Raw genomic sequence first — 18,215 nt, 5'->3', positions numbered from 1 at the left:
ACAGATTTCTCTATGTCAGCAGGCAAGCTAATGTTAGAAAGAATAAGCCAGAGTTTGTGTTGTGTTTGAGTCTTGTGCTGGGGGCCAGTCGTTTGGTAACAGTGGTGGACTCCATTCCTAAGCTACCATTCATGTGGTGGTTGTTCTATGTATCCTCTGTTTACTACATGATTCTTGTGAAGTGCCACACAGGTCATATGTGATGGTGTGTCTCCACATGGATCAGAGTCAGAAATCCTGTCCTGTCCAGGCTGATTTTTCTCTCCCACTCTGACCCTCATCAACATGCATTCATTTCTAGATATAATCAAAACACACAAGGTCATTGTGAGAAAGCTTTGTTGCACTGTAGCACAAATCTCAGTAACTGCAACACAGTAGAATCTGAAGTCAACATCAAACATTAGACAGAAATATCAAATATATCTGTACACTTCAACAAAACAAAACATTTCTCACTGCATAAAGAAAAAGAGAGAAATGGATATACACAATGAATGAACCCCCTTTTTGAATTTCCTTTATCTTACATCGCTGGAATTGGTTTTGAATTGTGAAAAATTCTCCACAAATAAAGATTATTATGATATTATTCTTATTAAAGTAAAACTACATTAAAAGAGGAATAGAGATAATACCAACGCTGAAAACACTGAACTGAATATTAGCTGAAGAAACAGGCTGAAAAATGACAAACTTCAACTTCAGTCTGAAAGACTGAAAAAATCTTTCTCATCTTTCCTGGGATGATTTTTTCAGTGAACATTTTCAGAGTAAATGTCTCATTATCACCTCCACGAGGCTCTAACAACAGCTGAATGATGAGGTGATGAAACTGTTAATCAGCCCTCCTCTTGAACAGGAGTGATGTGACCACTGCTCTTGGTTCTGGTTAGAAACCTGGCAGCTGATCTCAGTTCAGTCTGGAGTCCATCAATAAAACTTTTGGTTAAGACCAGTAAAAAGGCTGCATGAATGAAAGCTGCTCAAAGCTTCAATTTCTATCAAACAGACATGACATGTTCCAGCAGAGAACCAGCAGGTGGCAGAGTTTGTCTTGTAATGTGCTGGGAGCCAATGACAAGGATTTCTGTCTGACTGGTTTTTAACGTCCACTTTTTGATACTTAATTTGCACTGTACTGAGTTCTCAGGGCCAGAAAACAAACTGAAACCTTGAGTCACAGTAACAAAATCCAAGTCTGAATTCACAAAGTCTCATAAGTCTCATCCTGATCCATGCTGGCTGGACTGAGGCTCTGGTAGGTGGAGTCTTCATGTTTGGAGACTGGAGGACAGTTCTCATAGGGGCTAATCTGAAAAACACAAACAGAGAGTGGAACATTCTTCAAGCTGTGACTGTTTCAGCTTTACAGTGGTCATCATAGCCAAGAGTGAGAGTAAACAGAGTTAATGAAAGTCACCTCCATGTTTGTGGCGTCTGAGTTTCCTCTGGTCCTCAAACCTGTGGAACAGACAAAGGATTTTTCTGTTATAATGAGTCATTATTAAAAGTGCGGATGAGGTTGGAAGGTCTCTCTTGTTGAGATGAAGCAACCATTTCTGGTGAGAAATGAGAAGTGTTATTTGTCTATGTCATGGTATGTTCCCTGTTGTCTTACCACAGAGTGTGGGGTTCCTCTTAATGCAGATTATCAGCACAGCCAGTGATGAAAGGATGAACACAACGAGCAGAGTCAGACCCACATACAGCAGCACACCTGTGGAGATGAACAGGTTTGTTACACACTGACCTGGTCGATGAGTGGGTCCATGTTTGGTTTGTCTAGTGCACATGTATTAAGATAGACGTGCATTCACACACAGGTGATGCAAACTGTCCAATTAACATGAAAAAAATCTGGTGTGAAATTTTTTGAAACTGATGAAGGTGTGGAGTGACCTTGACTGGAGATTATTGGTGGTGGTGTAGAGGCTGATGGGACTGATGTTGAGGAAGGTCGGTGAGTCCAGGTTGGTTTTGAAGTGGTCGGAGCTGTGAACAATAAACACAGAGAAACAATCAGATACTGAACAAAACTGATACAGAGAAATCCTGAAGAGAGAAATGAAATGCTGCTCTAGAGGGATGATAATGTATAAAAAATATTTTCACAGCTTTCAATAAAAAAGAAAAAACTCACCGTCTACAACAATGACTGAGAACGTGCGTGATGAATCAGGAGACAAAGCTCTGCCATAACCACACCTGTACTGTCCTGAGTCTGACTTGAGCACCTGTGTGATTGTGACATCCAGTCCAAATGTAGATCCTTCTTTATATTCAATGCTGTATCTGCCACTCTGAGCTCTGTTCCCATTTGTTTCAATGAAAATGTCCTCTTCTTTTTTACATTCTCCCTTACAGAAGAAGATTCTGTCTCTGTTCACAGCATCGATGCATGGATATGTGACATTTTCTCCTTCTATGTTTGTTCTGATAAAACCAGACTTTCTGTCCAGCAGCTCTGTAGAAAAGATGAACAGTCAACAGTTACAATCTGTTCGTCCTGTAAGATGCTGCACACACATCTACAGAGTCACACTGGAAGCTGCTCAGTTCAACCACAGTCTGACTGCTAATGAAGCTATTTGATCATTAACATAACAATACATCATAAATAACTCATGTTCATCCCATAATTCAATGAGATTTTATTTGATGAATTAATCAATGTTGATATTAATATGCTACAGAAAATAGAGTAAATATATCTGTTTAATGACTTTCAGTAGAAACTCACCATCTGAAACTCTGACCTCAAAGTCCCAGAAGGAATCTGGAACCAAAGATCCACCAAGACCACACCTGTACTGTGTACCTGAGTCAGACTGGGTCAGATTTCTGATGGTCATAGACACAATTCCTCTTCCAGAAGATTCACCTTTATATTCAATGCTGTACCTGCCTCTGTTAGCTCTGACATCATCTGTTTGAACGAGAATGTCTTCTCCTTTACATTCGTTCTTACAGAAGAACTTCCTGTTTCCAGGCAGAGTAAAGTGGCAATTAATTGTTCCACTTCCTCCTTCAGGTCCTGTATAGATGTTGATCCCAGAGTTTCCACCACACAGTGCTGTTGGACAGATGAACAGTGAATACTGATGGTCAGAACTTTGTGTATTGTAGACTTACTGTAAAACAGACTGCAGGTTAATGAGAGCTAATCCATCACTTCACAGAGAAGCAGAGATGATACAGAGGCAGACATCACTTCAACTCTTCACTGTTCTCAAAGCTGCAGTAATAGTAGTCACAGTGTCTCAGTGTCAACATCTGTACCGTCTGCAACAGCAAACAATGGATACATGATAATGATTGTGTTACATTTAGTTATAATAGGTTTTGTGGAAATGCTACAGCAGGAATCAGTAGCAGAATACATCAGAGCAGGACGTCTGAATAAAGACAAAGGAACTGAAAAACATGGATAAATGTACACAACTGCAGCATCAACCATGGCCAATTAAAACATGAAAAAGTGTTTAAGAGAATCCTCTTAAAGCAGTGTGAGCTGCATCATCAGAGACAGACAGGTAATCAGTCCTCACCTGAGAAGAAGCAGAAGAACAGAACATGGTGGAGATTCATTCTGAATTTGATCCTGAGGGATAAAGTCAGTCAGCTGCAGGTGAACTGACTCTGTCACTTCACTCCCTGTTTGTACGGTTATTTAAGAGACAGTTACGCAATTAGACACACATTTTTTTTTTTAATGTTTCCTTCCTCTCAGTTTCAGTTTGAACCACGTGACTGTCCTGCAAGAAAAATGACAAAGTCATCTCAGTAAAGGGAAGCAAAGTAAAATGATCAGTGTCAACAGCGTGGGCTAGTCAGGTCAGTGAGAACCATCTAGATTCTTAGACTACAGAGAAAATTGTTTCCTCCACTTTGTATTAAACTTAGTCAGGAAAGTTATATTTGAATACTCATTCTGAATTTGATCCTGATGGAGAAAAATCATTCAACTACAGGAGAACTGCCTGTATCACTGTGCTCTACTGTATCACTGTTGTCTTTCTACTGTATCACTGTTGTCCCCCCCTCTGTCTATACCCAACTAGTCGAGGCAGATGGCCGCCCACTCTGAGTCTGGTTCTGCTCGAGGTTTCTGCCTTTTACCACAGTCACCTCGTGCTGCTCGTGGTGGATCTGTTGGGTTTCTCTCTGTAAATTTTATAAGATAAAGAGTACGGTCTAGACCTGCTCTATAAGTAGACTGCCTCGAGATAACTTCTGTTGTGATTTGGTGCTATATAAATAAAACTGACTTGACTTGCTGTTATGACGCTGCTACTGCCACCTCTATCTTTCTACAGTGAGTTTTTGGGGTTGGACCAGACAACTACTGCTCTTCACCCTCTATTAACTTATTTTCATAATATAATCATACCAGAGATAAGCACTCAGGTGTTTGTAACCAACAATGTTAATTGCACCCAGAGACAAATCAGGTGCGTATGTAATGTATGTATTTATTACATGGTTAAAGTTGTGAAAACCTCTATTGTAGCCCAAACCATGATCTTTTCCCTAAACCTAACCTAGTAGTGTTGTTGCTGTCTCCATCTCTCATCATCTCATGCTTGACCACCACATCTGTTTTCTACATGCATGCCCATTGCAGCAAAGTGTGGCAGCTGTATGCACCGTTATTTAGTGAAAATATACCCGGCAAAGGCAAAAAAACATAACACTTACTGAGCCATAGGGTGTTCCATAGGGAAGTGCAGTGGCTCTATAACCCACACTTTTCCCTTTAATAATGTGAAATTGCTAATATTATATAAATATATATAGTTTCACAGTGTTGGAGTTTCCCCTTTGACCACTGCTCTTTCAAAATAATTTGACCCAGTTTCGATTATGTCATCATTTCCTTTTGAATATGAGATGAGATATGAGATAAGGTAAACACTTTACTCATACACAGGCCCACCTGTGGCTATGTGTGTGGTTTATAAGAATAAAGATTGACCTTCACTTTGCAGTAACAGCTTATAAGCTGCTGCTTAAAGAAACTCAAAGAAGCGACAGTGGGAGTGATATTTCCTGACCATCAGTGTGAGACCCAGAACAAATGTCATAGAAACAAACAGGAAGAGTCTCTATAGATGGCTCTCACTGATCTGACTAGCTTTGTCTTGCAGGGCAGTCTTACAGCACAAAATTCACACAAAGAGGAAGGAAATGTCAAACTGGGCAAGTTCTGCTTTTTGATTGACCAGTCAGAGTGCAAGGGGTGAAGTGACAGAGTCAGTTCACCTGCAACTGAAGGATTTTCTCCATCAGGATCAAATTCAGAATGAATCTCCACCATGTTCTGTTCTTCTGCTTCTTCTCAGGTGAGGACTGATTACCTGTCTCTTCTTAGTTTATATACATTAGCACTATAAACACATACAATATATGAATAATGTTAGTGTGAATGAATAGACTCCTTTAATTAAAAATTTAAAGAGTTGACCAAGGACAGGAAGTACAACAACTCCTGCTGTGTAGCCAGTGAAGAGTTGAAGTGATGTCTGCCTCTGTATCATCTCTGCTTCTCTGTGAAGTGATGGATTAGCTCTCATTAACCTGCAGTCTGTTTTACAGTAAGTCTACAATACACAAAGTTCTGACCATCAGTATTCACTGTTCATCTGTCCAACAGCACTGTGTGGTGGAAACTCTGGGCTCGTCGAAGCAGAAATAATCACTGCCACAGGAACTGAAGGAAAAAGTGTTACAGTCAGATGCTACTTTTCTCTCTCTGGAAGCTCAAAGCTATTCTGTAAAGGAGAATGTACAAAAGAAAACATTCTAATCAAAACCACTGCTGACAGAGATTACAAAGGCAGATACAGCATCGAATATGAAGGAAAATTTCTATCATCTGGATCTCTGTATGTGACCATCAGACAGCTGAGGAAGTCTGATTCAGGACGGTACAAGTGCGGATTGATGAACGCTTTTACGGAGTTATATCAGGATGTTGATCTCACAGTTCTCCCGTCTCAAGATGGTGAGTTTCATATGGAACATTGTGAATATGATGTTTTGTCTTTGTCCTCTGTTGTTCAGTCACTAGTTTTAAAACTGAAAAATAATTATGCATAAGGCATGATGACAACCAAATCAAGCAACTTGTTTTTATGACATTAATCAGAATCAGAATCAGAATCAGACTTGATTGACAAGTAAGTTTGCAAATACAAGGAATTTGTTTGGTATATCGCTGCTAAAGAACAGTGATAGTAAAAAAAAAAATAAATTCATTCAGTTCAGTGTAAACAAGCAATGGCGACGAAATCAAGGGTCCTCAGTGTGATCTCTGTGTAAACAGGGCAGTCAAATGATATGTAAGTGTTTCCAGTGAATGTAGCATCCAGAGTATCAAGCTCACCCACAGTGTCATTACTCTTCCTGTTTCTTAGGCTCAAACAGATCTGGGTTTTGTCAAATCTAGAGAAAAAAACATTACCTCTAGCATTTTCAGGGACATCATTATTCCTCTGTCTTTGCAGCAGTAATTGTTTGCCTGCACAGCCATGATAGTCATGACGAACAACCAGTGTTTTCATTTTTATGGCAAGGACGGGCTCAGATTTAAGAAAAGAAAAAAAAAGGTCAACTTTGATATGAACTGAATTATTGGCATCTTGAGGTTCACGGCAGAAACTAAACACAACATGAGTGTAAGTCCAAGATTCACTGTCCAGGCTGAGGCTCATCTATCCTGAAGATGAGACTATGATTTTAATGTCTCTTCGTTGTTCACAGCTGCGACCACCAGCTCTACCAGCTCCACCCCCTCTGTAACGGTCCCTGACGCCACCCCTCAGGTTGCAGGTACGGGACAGTTGTTGTAGCACATAAAGTTTATTAAACTGACAGAGCTGATGTTGTAACTGCAGCATTTACATAGTTACACAATGTTTGCTTCATACACGTTTGTCATTCTCTCCCTTTCCTCACGGTCTTCCTGTGCCTGTTGCCCAGGTTACGTCTGGTTACCTCTGGGTGTATGTGTGCCTGTGGTTGTTTTGCTCTTGGTGGTTGTTGTGCTGCTCATCTACAAAGTGAGGAAAAAGAGGAACTTTGATGGTGAGTATCCCTCCTGCACAGCGCTGTGTGCACGTCACTGTTTCATTCAGATAAAGATCTAAATACTTCCTGTCTTAATGTTTCACAGGTTTGAACACAAGAGGAAACTTGGACGAAAGAAACATGAAGGTGACTTTTTGAACTTGTTGCATGTTCACTCTGAAAGGAGAAGCGTGTTGTAGCTGTAGGACAAAGGTTGTCTCTTGTCAGGATTATGACAGGACGTACAATTAACTAAAGTCACTAACATTTGGTTTGGTCTGTTCAGACGGTGACTACGTACATAAAGAATGACTACAGGGCCTGTAGAAGATGGAGGACTTCTCTGTCGACCCTTGTGCTTTAAAAAGTGTCACTGCTTTATTTTCAGACTTCCCCCTATGAGAACTGTCCTCCAGGCTTCAAATGTGAGGACCACACCTACCAGAGCCTCAGTCCAGCCAGCAGGGATCAGGACCAGATCTACTCCATAATCACACACACACAACACACATGAAACTGTTTGGAAAAGGCTGAGAAAATGTGTTTTATGGTAAATGGGAACATAAAGTGTATTTGCTGTATACTAAAAATATCATATATATGTGACAGACCAGAGTTTAAATATATTCCTACTGTCCAACATGTTGAAAGAAGTGCTGGTGGCATGTTTGGTCATTTGAGAGGGATGATTGCTCTTCCTCAGATTCCTCAGACTACTACCAGTGTTATACTGTAATCTGTTACAGATTCTGTGACATGTAGCATTGCAACGACAAAGCAAGTTCATTCAGACCTGAACTGTTCAAAAGCTGATTTCTGTTTAGTCTTTTTTTCTTAGATTTTAAGGATTAAAGACTGTGTATGGGTGCATGCAAGATTTAAAGCTCATACAGTGTCAGGTGACATATGCATGTTGTGTACACATACACTGATCTGCAACAACATCATCCTGTTCTGATCATGTTTAACCACAGAAAACAGAAGTAGAGAAAGAGTAGAGAGAAATATACAGCACATGAAGTCCACTTCTGAAAAACTGGCCCACGTCTGATGAGACGTTTACCACTGACCACCTATAAATACAGAGAGAAGATGAAGATTAATGAGATAATGAGAGCAACTGACAGAAATACAGAGTGAATGTACTCACAGAGGAGGAAGCAGCCGATCAAAGTGTGAAAGATTTTCATGTTGAGGCTCTGAGGGTTTAATGAACCTCTCTGTCAAATCAGGAACTTCTTTACTTCCTGCTCCAAAGACAACACACAGCTCTACTCTCCTCCCTTCTCCATCTGTCTTTATTTCTGCACATTAATGTAACACTCCACACAGCTATAACTTGAAGGAGTTGTTCAGTTTCACCTATCGTCATTTATCTTATTGCAGATATACAGTGAGCAGCTCTTGAAAAGCTTTGAGGTGTTTGAGCTCATCATCCTGCTGCAGTATGAATCCTTCTCCATAAAGGTGCAAACTGAGAGGGTGCAGCACATCTCTGAAGAATGGACTCTGTGCTCAGTTCAGTGCAGGTTTCCAGGAAGCCTTTCTTCCCCTACTGAGAGGTGGTTTAGAAACAGCTGTCATCGTCTGAGACCTCTATAAGACAACCTATCTCAACACTGCCTGACAAAAAACAACCAGCTGGAAACGCGAGGCACAGCCTCATTTATAACAGGAGAAGACTGGCTGAACAAGAACAAGTCTAGGATGAATAGATTAAAGCCACACGAATGTCATGCTTCAGTGGAGGGACACTCAAGGAAATCTGACCTTATGTTCAAAGGAGTTAATTTGGTCACTTCCCCAAATGTACTTAAATGTGACTGCTGACTTAGACCATGGACAGTCTTACATATTTAGCCTGTCTAAAGGTGCATCCACTCTCTGTTTGCAAGTCTGCAGCTGTTCACAGTATCAGCATCCACACTGGAGAATGATCAGAGCTTAAAGTGGCCACTGAGTGTGTATAATCCAGCATTAATCTTAGATGAAACTGTTCACAGCCCTGTTATTATAAAAATGCAAACGTGCAAAAGTGCAACATACATTTAAAATGAATAAGAGACGTTGAGAAGTAGATGAATAATGTTTTAGTGTGGAACAGAACGAGTCGACCACATTCAGTTTGCAGTAACTCTGCTGGAGGATACACTGCTTTTAATACTTTTCTTCTGTACTGTAAAAACAGAGAAGTTTGCAGCCACAGCAGTCGTATATGAAATGTCAGCGTCAGAAACAGAGCAAAGAGGAACAAACCCGCTTTCTTGGCTTCTCATACTCATCTGTTTTTGTTGTTTTTAACTGGATAAAGCTGCTGACGTTCTCTGAACTTTCTCTGTTCATTTAATATTTTTTGATTTCTGATTAATTTAAATCCTCTGTCACATTAGTTTACATGTTCTACTGCACATATACAGAGAAAAAGGACAGAGAGAGAGGGGAAGGAAATGTTAAATGAATGCAGCCTCAACTTCTTGATTGACCAGCTTTACGATGAAACCCCCTCTGTATCATTATCATACTGTGGGTGCAGCTAAAAGCTGTGAGAACACAGACAGAGATAGAGGAAGAGAGAGAGATAAAGGAAGGAAATGTTAGATTAACGCAGCCTCGGCTTCTTGACTGACCACACAGACAGACAGTGAGTTTGAAGTGACAGAGTCAGTTCATCTACAGCTGAAACATTTTCTCCATCAGGATCAAATTCAGAATGAATCTCCACCATGTTCTGTTCTTCTGCTTCTTCTCAGGTGAGGACTGATTACCTGTCTGTCTCTGATGCTGCAGCTCACACTGCTTATTGACAATATTTGATCACAGAGGCCTTTGTGTTGGTTTATTGTTCTGTGATGTGTTCTGTTCTCTATGCTTCAGAAAAAACATAATATTCATCATTATATGTTGTTGATAGTTCAGATGTTGATGTAAGAAAGTAGGGACTTTAATAAAACAACAACTCCTGCTGTGTAGCCAGTGAAGAGTTGAAGTGATGTCTGCCTCTGTATCATCTCTGCTTCTCTGTGAAGTGATGGATTAGCTCTCATTAACCTGCAGTCTGTTTTACAGTAAGTCTACAATACACAAAGTTCTGACCATCAGTATTCACTGTTCATCTGTCCAACAGCACTGTGTGGTGGAAACTCTGGGCTCGTCGAAGCAGAAATAATCACTGCCACAGGAACTGAAGGAAAAAGTGTTACAGTCAGATGCTACTTTTCTCTCTCTGGAAGCTCAAAGCTATTCTGTAAAGGAGAATGTACAAAAGAAAACATTCTAATCAAAACCACTGCTGACAGAGATTACAAAGGCAGATACAGCATCGAATATGAAGGAAAATTTCTATCATCTGGATCTCTGTATGTGACCATCAGACAGCTGAGGAAGTCTGATTCAGGACGGTACAAGTGCGGATTGATGAACGCTTTTACAGAGTTATATCAGGATGTTGATCTCACAGTTCTCCCGTCTCAAGATGGTGAGTTTCATATGGAACATTGTGAATATGATGTTTTGTCTTTGTCCTCTGTTGTTCAGTCACTAGTTTTAAAACTGAAAAATAATTATGCATAAGGCATGATGACAACCAAATCAAGCAAATTGTTTTTATGACATTAATCAGAATCAGAATCAGAATCAGACTTGATTGACAAGTAAGTTTGCAAATACAAGGAATTTGTTTGGTATATCGCTGCTAAAGAACAGTGATAGTAAAAAAAAAAATAAATTCATTCAGTTCAGTGTAAACAAGCAATGGCGACGAAATCAAGGGTCCTCAGTGTGATCTCTGTGTAAACAGGGCAGTCAAATGATATGTAAGTGTTTCCAGTGAATGTAGCATCCAGAGTATCAAGCTCACCCACAGTGTCATTACTCTTCCTGTTTCTTAGGCTCAAACAGATCTGGGTTTTGTCAAATCTAGAGAAAAAAACATTACCTCTAGCATTTTCAGGGACATCATTATTCCTCTGTCTTTGCAGCAGTAATTGTTTGCCTGCACAGCCATGATAGTCATGACGAACAACCAGTGTTTTCATTTTTATGGCAAGGACGGGCTCAGATTTAAGAAAAGAAAAAAAAAGGTCAACTTTGATATGAACTGAATTATTGGCATCTTGAGGTTCACGGCAGAAACTAAACACAACATGAGTGTAAGTCCAAGATTCACTGTCCAGGCTGAGGCTCATCTATCCTGAAGATGAGACTATGATTTTAATGTCTCTTCGTTGTTCACAGCTGCGACCACCAGCTCTACCAGCTCCACCCCCTCTGTAACGGTCCCTGACGCCACCCCTCAGGTTGCAGGTACGGGACAGTTGTTGTAGCACATAAAGTTTATTAAACTGACAGAGCTGATGTTGTAACTGCAGCATTTACATAGTTACACAATGTTTGCTTCATACACGTTTGTCATTCTCTCCCTTTCCTCACGGTCTTCCTGTGCCTGTTGCCCAGGTTACGTCTGGTTACCTCTGGGTGTATGTGTGCCTGTGGTTGTTTTGCTCTTGGTGGTTGTTGTGCTGCTCATCTACAAAGTGAGGAAAAAGAGGAACTTTGATGGTGAGTATCCCTCCTGCACAGCGCTGTGTGCACGTCACTGTTTCATTCAGATAAAGATCTAAATACTTCCTGTCTTAATGTTTCACAGGTTTGAACACAAGAGGAAACTTGGACGAAAGAAACATGAAGGTGACTTTTTGAACTTGTTGCATGTTCACTCTGAAAGGAGAAGCGTGTTGTAGCTGTAGGACAAAGGTTGTCTCTTGTCAGGATTATGACAGGACATACAATTAACTAAAGTCACTAACATTTGGTTTGGTCTGTTCAGACGGTGACTACGTACATAAAGAATGACTACAGGGCCTGTAGAAGATGGAGGACTTCTCTGTCGACCCTTGTGCTTTAAAAAGTGTCACTGCTTTATTTTCAGACTTCCCCCTATGAGAACTGTCCTCCAGGCTTCAAATGTGAGGACCACACCTACCAGAGCCTCAGTCCAGCCAGCAGGGATCAGGACCAGATCTACTCCATAATCACACACACACAACACACATGAAACTGTTTGGAAAAGGCTGAGAAAATGTGTTTTATGGTAAATGGGAACATAAAGTGTATTTGCTGTATACTAAAAATATCATATATATGTGACAGACCAGAGTTTAAATATATTCCTACTGTCCAACATGTTGAAAGAAGTGCTGGTGGCATGTTTGGTCATTTGAGAGGGATGATTGCTCTTCCTCAGATTCCTCAGACTACTACCAGTGTTATACTGTAATCTGTTACAGATTCTGTGACATGTAGCATTGCAACGACAAAGCAAGTTCATTCAGACCTGAACTGTTCAAAAGCTGATTTCTGTTTAGTCTTTTTTTCTTAGATTTTAAGGATTAAAGACTGTGTATGGGTGCATGCAAGATTTAAAGCTCATACAGTGTCAGGTGACATATGCATGTTGCGTACACATACACTGATCTGCAACAACATCATCCTGTTCTGATCATGTTTAACCACAGAAAACAGAAGTAGAGAAAGAGTAGAGAGAAATATACAGCACATGAAGTCCACTTCTGAAAAACTGGCCCACGTCTGATGAGACGTTTACCACTGACCACCTATAAATACAGAGAGAAGATGAAGATTAATGAGATAATGAGAGCAACTGACAGAAATACAGAGTGAATGTACTCACAGAGGAGGAAGCAGCCGATCAAAGTGTGAAAGATTTTCATGTTGAGGCTCTGAGGGTTTAATGAACCTCTCTGTCAAATCAGGAACTTCTTTACTTCCTGCTCCAAAGACAACACACAGCTCTCTACACAATGTCATGCTTCAGTGGAGGGACACTCAAGGAAATCTGACCTTATGTTCAAAGGAGTTAATTTGGTCACTTCCCCAAATGTACTTAAATGTGACTGCTGACTTAGACCATGGACAGTCTTAAATATTTAGCCTATCTAAAGGTGCATCCACTCTCTGTTTGCAAGTCTGCAGCTGTTCACAGTATCAGCATCCACACTGGAGAATGATCAGAGCTTAAAGTGGCCACTGAGTGTGTATAATCCAGCATTAATCTTAGATGAAACTGTTCACAGCCCTGTTATTTTAAAAATGCAAACGTGCAAAAGTGCAACATACATTTAAAATGAATAAGAGACGTTGAGAAGTAGATGAATAATGTTTTAGTGTGGAACAGAACGAGTCGACCACATTCAGTTTGCAGTAACTCTGCTGGAGGATACACTGCTTTTAATACTTTTCTTCTGTACTGTAAAAACAGAGAAGTTTGCAGCCACAGCAGTCGTATATGAAATGTCAGCGTCAGAAACAGAGCAAAGAGGAACAAACCCGCTTTCTTGGCTTCTCATACTCATCTGTTTTTGTTGTTTTTAACTGGATAAAGCTGCTGACGTTCTCTGAACTTTCTCTGTTCATTTAATATTTTTTGATTTCTGATTAATTTAAATCCTCTGTCACATTAGTTTACATGTTCTACTGCACATATACAGAAAAAAAAAGGACAGAGAGAGAGGGGAAGGAAATGTTAAATGAATGCAGCCTCAACTTCTTGATTGACCAGCTTTACGATGAAACCCCCTCTGTATCATTATCATACTGTGGGTGCAGCTAAAAGCTGTGAGAACACACAGAGAAAGAGAGAGATAAAGGAAGGAAATGTTAGATTAACGCAGCCTCGGCTTCTTGACTGACCACACAGACAGACAGTGAGTTTGAAGTGACAGAGTCAGTTCATCTACAGCTGAAACATTTTCTCCATCAGGATCAAATTCAGAATGAATCTCCACCATGTTCTGTTCTTCTGCTTCTTCTCAGGTGAGGACTGATTACCTGTCTGTCTCTGATGCTGCAGCTCACACTGCCCATCCAGACTTTTATGTTGTTTCATCGTCCTGTTGTTCTGTGACGTCTTCTGTTTTTATGCTGCTGGAAAATACACAACATCCATTATTAAGTGTTGTTGATATTTTAGATGTTGAGGTAAGAAAGTAGTGAGATTATAAAATGACAATAACTGCTGTGGAGTCAGAGAAAAGTTGTCTCTGCTTCTCTGTTTAAAACACATCTCTGACTGAGGCTGGTTCCATACTGCTATACTGCTACGTGACAGTTTATAATGATACATGCAAAGCAAAGAAATGTATTGCAGTAAATTCTCAGCTGTTGCTCAGCTCCCTGAATGACATCCTCACTTAAGGAAGCTCATTTTAATACCACTGACACAGATGCACTTCCCCTGTCAGAATGGCTGCCTCTCTCACCCCTGTATTCGTCTCTTACCACTTCTCCATAGAAGTGTCTTTGTCCAGGAGCACCCATCTCACAAAGCGATGTTATGATTTTTTTATTTACATTTTCTTACATCAATACATTTATCAGCAGCAAAGGCAGGGTCTGTGCAAACAGGAATTTCTTTGTTTAAAAAAAACAAAACAACACCTTCTCTCCAGGAGTCTGTCTGTGCACATCCCTGCACTTTATTCATGTCTGCCTCTGTATCATCTCTGCTTCTCTGTGAAGTGATGGATTAGCTCTCATTAACCTGCAGTCTGTTTTACAGTAAGTCTACAATACACAAAGTTCTGACCATCAGTATTCACTGTTCATCTGTCCAACAGCACTGTGTGGTGGAAACTCTGGGCTCGTCGAAGCAGAAATAATCACTGCCACAGGAACTGAAGGAAAAAGTGTTACAGTCAGATGCTACTTTTCTCTCTCTGGAAGCTCAAAGCTATTCTGTAAAGGAGAATGTACAAAAGAAAACATTCTAATCAAAACCACTGCTGACAGAGATTACAAAGGCAGATACAGCATCGAATATGAAGGAAAATTTCTATCATCTGGATCTCTGTATGTGACCATCAGACAGCTGAGGAAGTCTGATTCAGGACGGTACAAGTGCGGATTGATGAACGCTTTTACAGAGTTATATCAGGATGTTGATCTCACAGTTCTCCCGTCTCAAGATGGTGAGTTTCATATGGAACATTGTGAATATGATGTTTTGTCTTTGTCCTCTGTTGTTCAGTCACTAGTTTTAAAACTGAAAAATAATTATGCATAAGGCATGATGACAACCAAATCAAGCAACTTGTTTTTATGACATTAATCAGAATCAGAATCAGAATCAGACTTGATTGACAAGTAAGTTTGCAAATACAAGGAATTTGTTTGGTATATCGCTGCTAAAGAACAGTGATAGTAAAAAAAAAATAAATTCATTCAGTTCAGTGTAAACAAGCAATGGCGACGAAATCAAGGGTCCTCAGTGTGATCTCTGTGTAAACAGGGCAGTCAAATGATATGTAAGTGTTTCCAGTGAATGTAGCATCCAGAGTATCAAGCTCACCCACAGTGTCATTACTCTTCCTGTTTCTTAGGCTCAAACAGATCTGGGTTTTGTCAAATCTAGAGAAAAAAACATTACCTCTAGCATTTTCAGGGACATCATTATTCCTCTGTCTTTGCAGCAGTAATTGTTTGCCTGCACAGCCATGATAGTCATGACGAACAACCAGTGTTTTCATTTTTATGGCAAGGACGGGCTCAGATTTAAGAAAAGAAAAAAAAAGGTCAACTTTGATATGAACTGAATTATTGGCATCTTGAGGTTCACGGCAGAAACTAAACACAACATGAGTGTAAGTCCAAGATTCACTGTCCAGGCTGAGGCTCATCTATCCTGAAGATGAGACTATGATTTTAATGTCTCTTCGTTGTTCACAGCTGCGACCACCAGCTCTACCAGCTCCACCCCCTCTGTAACGGTCCCTGACGCCACCCCTCAGGTTGCAGGTACGGGACAGTTGTTGTAGCACATAAAGTTTATTAAACTGACAGAGCTGATGTTGTAACTGCAGCATTTACATAGTTACACAATGTTTGCTTCATACACATTTGTCATTCTCTCCCTTTCCTCACGGTCTTCCTGTGCCTGTTGCCCAGGTTACGTCTGGTTACCTCTGGGTGTATGTGTGCCTGTGGTTGTTTTGCTCTTGGTGGTTGTTGTGCTGCTCATCTACAAAGTGAGGAAAAAGAGGAACTTTGATGGTGAGTATCCCTCCTGCACAGCGCTGTGTGCACGTCACTGTTTCATTCAGATAAAGATCTAAATACTTCCTGTCTTAATGTTTCACAGGTTTGAACACAAGAGGAAACTTGGACGAAAGAAACATGAAGGTGACTTTTTGAACTTGTTGCATGTTCACTCTGAAAGGAGAAGCGTGTTGTAGCTGTAGGACAAAGGTTGTCTCTTGTCAGGATTATGACAGGACGTACAATTAACTAAAGTCACTAACATTTGGTTTGGTCTGTTCAGACGGTGACTACGTACATAAAGAATGACTACAGGGCCTGTAGAAGATGGAGGACTTCTCTGTCGACCCTTGTGCTTTAAAAAGTGTCACTGCTTTATTTTCAGACTTCCCCCTATGAGAACTGTCCTCCAGGCTTCAAATGTGAGGACCACACCTACCAGAGCCTCAGTCCAGCCAGCAGGGATCAGGACCAGATCTACTCCATAATCACACACACACAACACACATGAAACTGTTTGGAAAAGGCTGAGAAAATGTGTTTTATGGTAAATGGGAACATAAAGTGTATTTGCTGTATACTAAAAATATCAAAGATGAATAGTGCATATTTTGATCAGATCCAGTTTTTGATACTATTTATGTTCTGTATTTTTTTTCTGCAAAAGCTAATGTATTTACATTCAGTCATTATTATTGTATTATTGCTGTATGGCACCAATGCACCAAGACAAATTCCTCATCTGATTACCTCTCTGGGTTGTAGCAGTGTTAGTGGAGTCCGCCATTCCTGTGCTGGGTTCAAAATGCCTTAGGGATTCACAAGAAATAAGGAATTATGATGAAGAGTAGTTTTGTCTCATCAATATCAGCCTCACTGTTTACTGTCATACAGCTGTATGAGAGTTAGTGCTAATGCCACCGCAGCATGTCCAAAAAGAAAACACAATGTATTTGTCACTAAGGTTAGTGCTGACAGTGATTGTTGACGTGGTGATATCTGTCATTTGCTTCACTTTGCTCTGTTGTGCAATATGAGATAAAAATAATTTCTTTATTAAAACTGTATGAGTGTGTTTGGCTGCTGTGTGAACACACACACTGTTTGTTAAAGTTAAACTGCTTAAAATATGTCCACAACATGTATACAAGTTCAACAAAGTCACAACAAACTATCAGACAATAAACAACATCTCTTATGATAAAACGTCCTAAAAATCTGATATATTAGCTCCACATTAAAGTTTTTTGTTCTGTAAACATAATCATGTTGTTGATTTTGTGTTGTTACGTCCTGTGTGGTGTGTTTCTGTGGACCTGCTCGTTAACTGTTTGAAGCCCTGACCAATCGTTTTCTCCTGACCAACGAGTGGCAGCTGATTCACCTGTAAGAAGCCCCTCCTCCACCTCCCCCGCAGCCAGCACTCTCTGCAGGAGTCTCACCACATTGTTCTCTTTGATTCTTCATGAAGATAAAGGTTGGTTCATCCAGCTTTGTGTCCTCCATGTTGCTTTCACCTGAGTGTGTTGTAACAGTTGTAAAACGTGCAAGAATTTCTTTTGCTGCTAAAAATTGCATGTCGGTGTGTGTGGTGTGTGTGTGGGGTTGAAAGAGCTGTGAAGTTAGCGTTTAGAGGGAAAAGTCTTTAACTTTAGAATGAACAAACTGAACTGTCTGACATGGTTTGAATTAGTTCAAATAAACTGCTAGCTTTACTAAATTATATGTGCAGTGACTTGATTCAGGACCCAGGTGTATGAACACGGCTGAAAACCACCATCTGGTGTGGACAGTCAGGTGGAAAGGTAAACTGATGCTACTGTCACAGTGTGTGTGTGGTGTGTGGAGGGCTGTCTGAGGATTCCTCTTTATCTCTAAATGATCAGGTCTGATTGTTGTTGTTGTGTTTTTCTCGTCCACAGCTCCAAACGTCGCCCAGACCTTCATCACCCTTTTCTCTCAGCAGCAGAGTGAAGAAACGAAGGCAACAGGTAGAGCGTAGTTACCCAGCAGTCAGTCGCCATGTCTCCTCTTGTCAGCTGTCACTTTGACATCAAATTTCATCAGCTTCCTGAGATGAAACACCTCCTTCC

General features: G+C 40.4%; 2 protein-coding genes across 7 annotated transcripts; one reads left to right on the top strand and one right to left on the bottom strand.

The window, feature by feature from the left end:
• Positions 1-322: 322 nt before the first annotated feature.
• Positions 323-4,128, bottom strand: LOC108902133 (uncharacterized). The gene is made up of 7 exons (XM_018703875.2): positions 3,552-4,128; positions 2,744-3,076; positions 2,144-2,467; positions 1,903-1,995; positions 1,622-1,720; positions 1,424-1,464; positions 323-1,315 (listed from the first exon to the last, which is right to left on the bottom strand). Exons 1-7 carry the CDS (start codon positions 3,589-3,591, stop codon positions 1,208-1,210), a joined length of 1,038 nt encoding a protein of 345 aa, XP_018559391.1. The 5' UTR covers positions 3,592-4,128; the 3' UTR covers positions 323-1,207.
• Positions 4,129-5,153: 1,025 nt separating this feature from the next.
• LOC108902134 (uncharacterized) lies at positions 5,154-17,189 on the top strand. Of its 6 annotated transcripts, none has more exons than XM_018703879.2 (6): positions 5,154-5,345; positions 5,657-6,007; positions 6,766-6,834; positions 6,985-7,089; positions 7,178-7,218; positions 7,460-7,941. In XM_018703879.2, exons 1-6 carry the CDS (start codon positions 5,306-5,308, stop codon positions 7,583-7,585), a joined length of 732 nt encoding a protein of 243 aa, XP_018559395.1. In that variant the 5' UTR covers positions 5,154-5,305; the 3' UTR covers positions 7,586-7,941. The 6 variants fall into 6 exon arrangements, with proteins under 6 accessions (XP_018559395.1, XP_050924458.1, XP_050924459.1 ...); XM_051068501.1 differs by lacking the exons at positions 5,657-6,007; positions 6,766-6,834; positions 6,985-7,089; positions 7,178-7,218; positions 7,460-7,941 and adding exons at positions 10,196-10,546; positions 11,305-11,373; positions 11,524-11,628; positions 11,717-11,757; positions 11,999-12,480 and having other exon boundaries at positions 5,182-5,345; XM_051068502.1 differs by lacking the exons at positions 5,657-6,007; positions 6,766-6,834; positions 6,985-7,089; positions 7,178-7,218; positions 7,460-7,941 and adding exons at positions 14,706-15,056; positions 15,814-15,882; positions 16,033-16,137; positions 16,226-16,266; positions 16,508-17,189 and having other exon boundaries at positions 5,183-5,345.
• Positions 17,190-18,215: the final 1,026 nt, after the last annotated feature.

This window comes from Lates calcarifer, unplaced genomic scaffold, assembly GCF_001640805.2.
Source record: "Lates calcarifer isolate ASB-BC8 unplaced genomic scaffold, TLL_Latcal_v3 _unitig_4706_quiver_1886, whole genome shotgun sequence".
Lineage (NCBI taxonomy): Eukaryota > Metazoa > Chordata > Actinopteri > Centropomidae > Lates > Lates calcarifer.
This window is presented reverse-complemented; position numbering and strand designations above follow the sequence as displayed.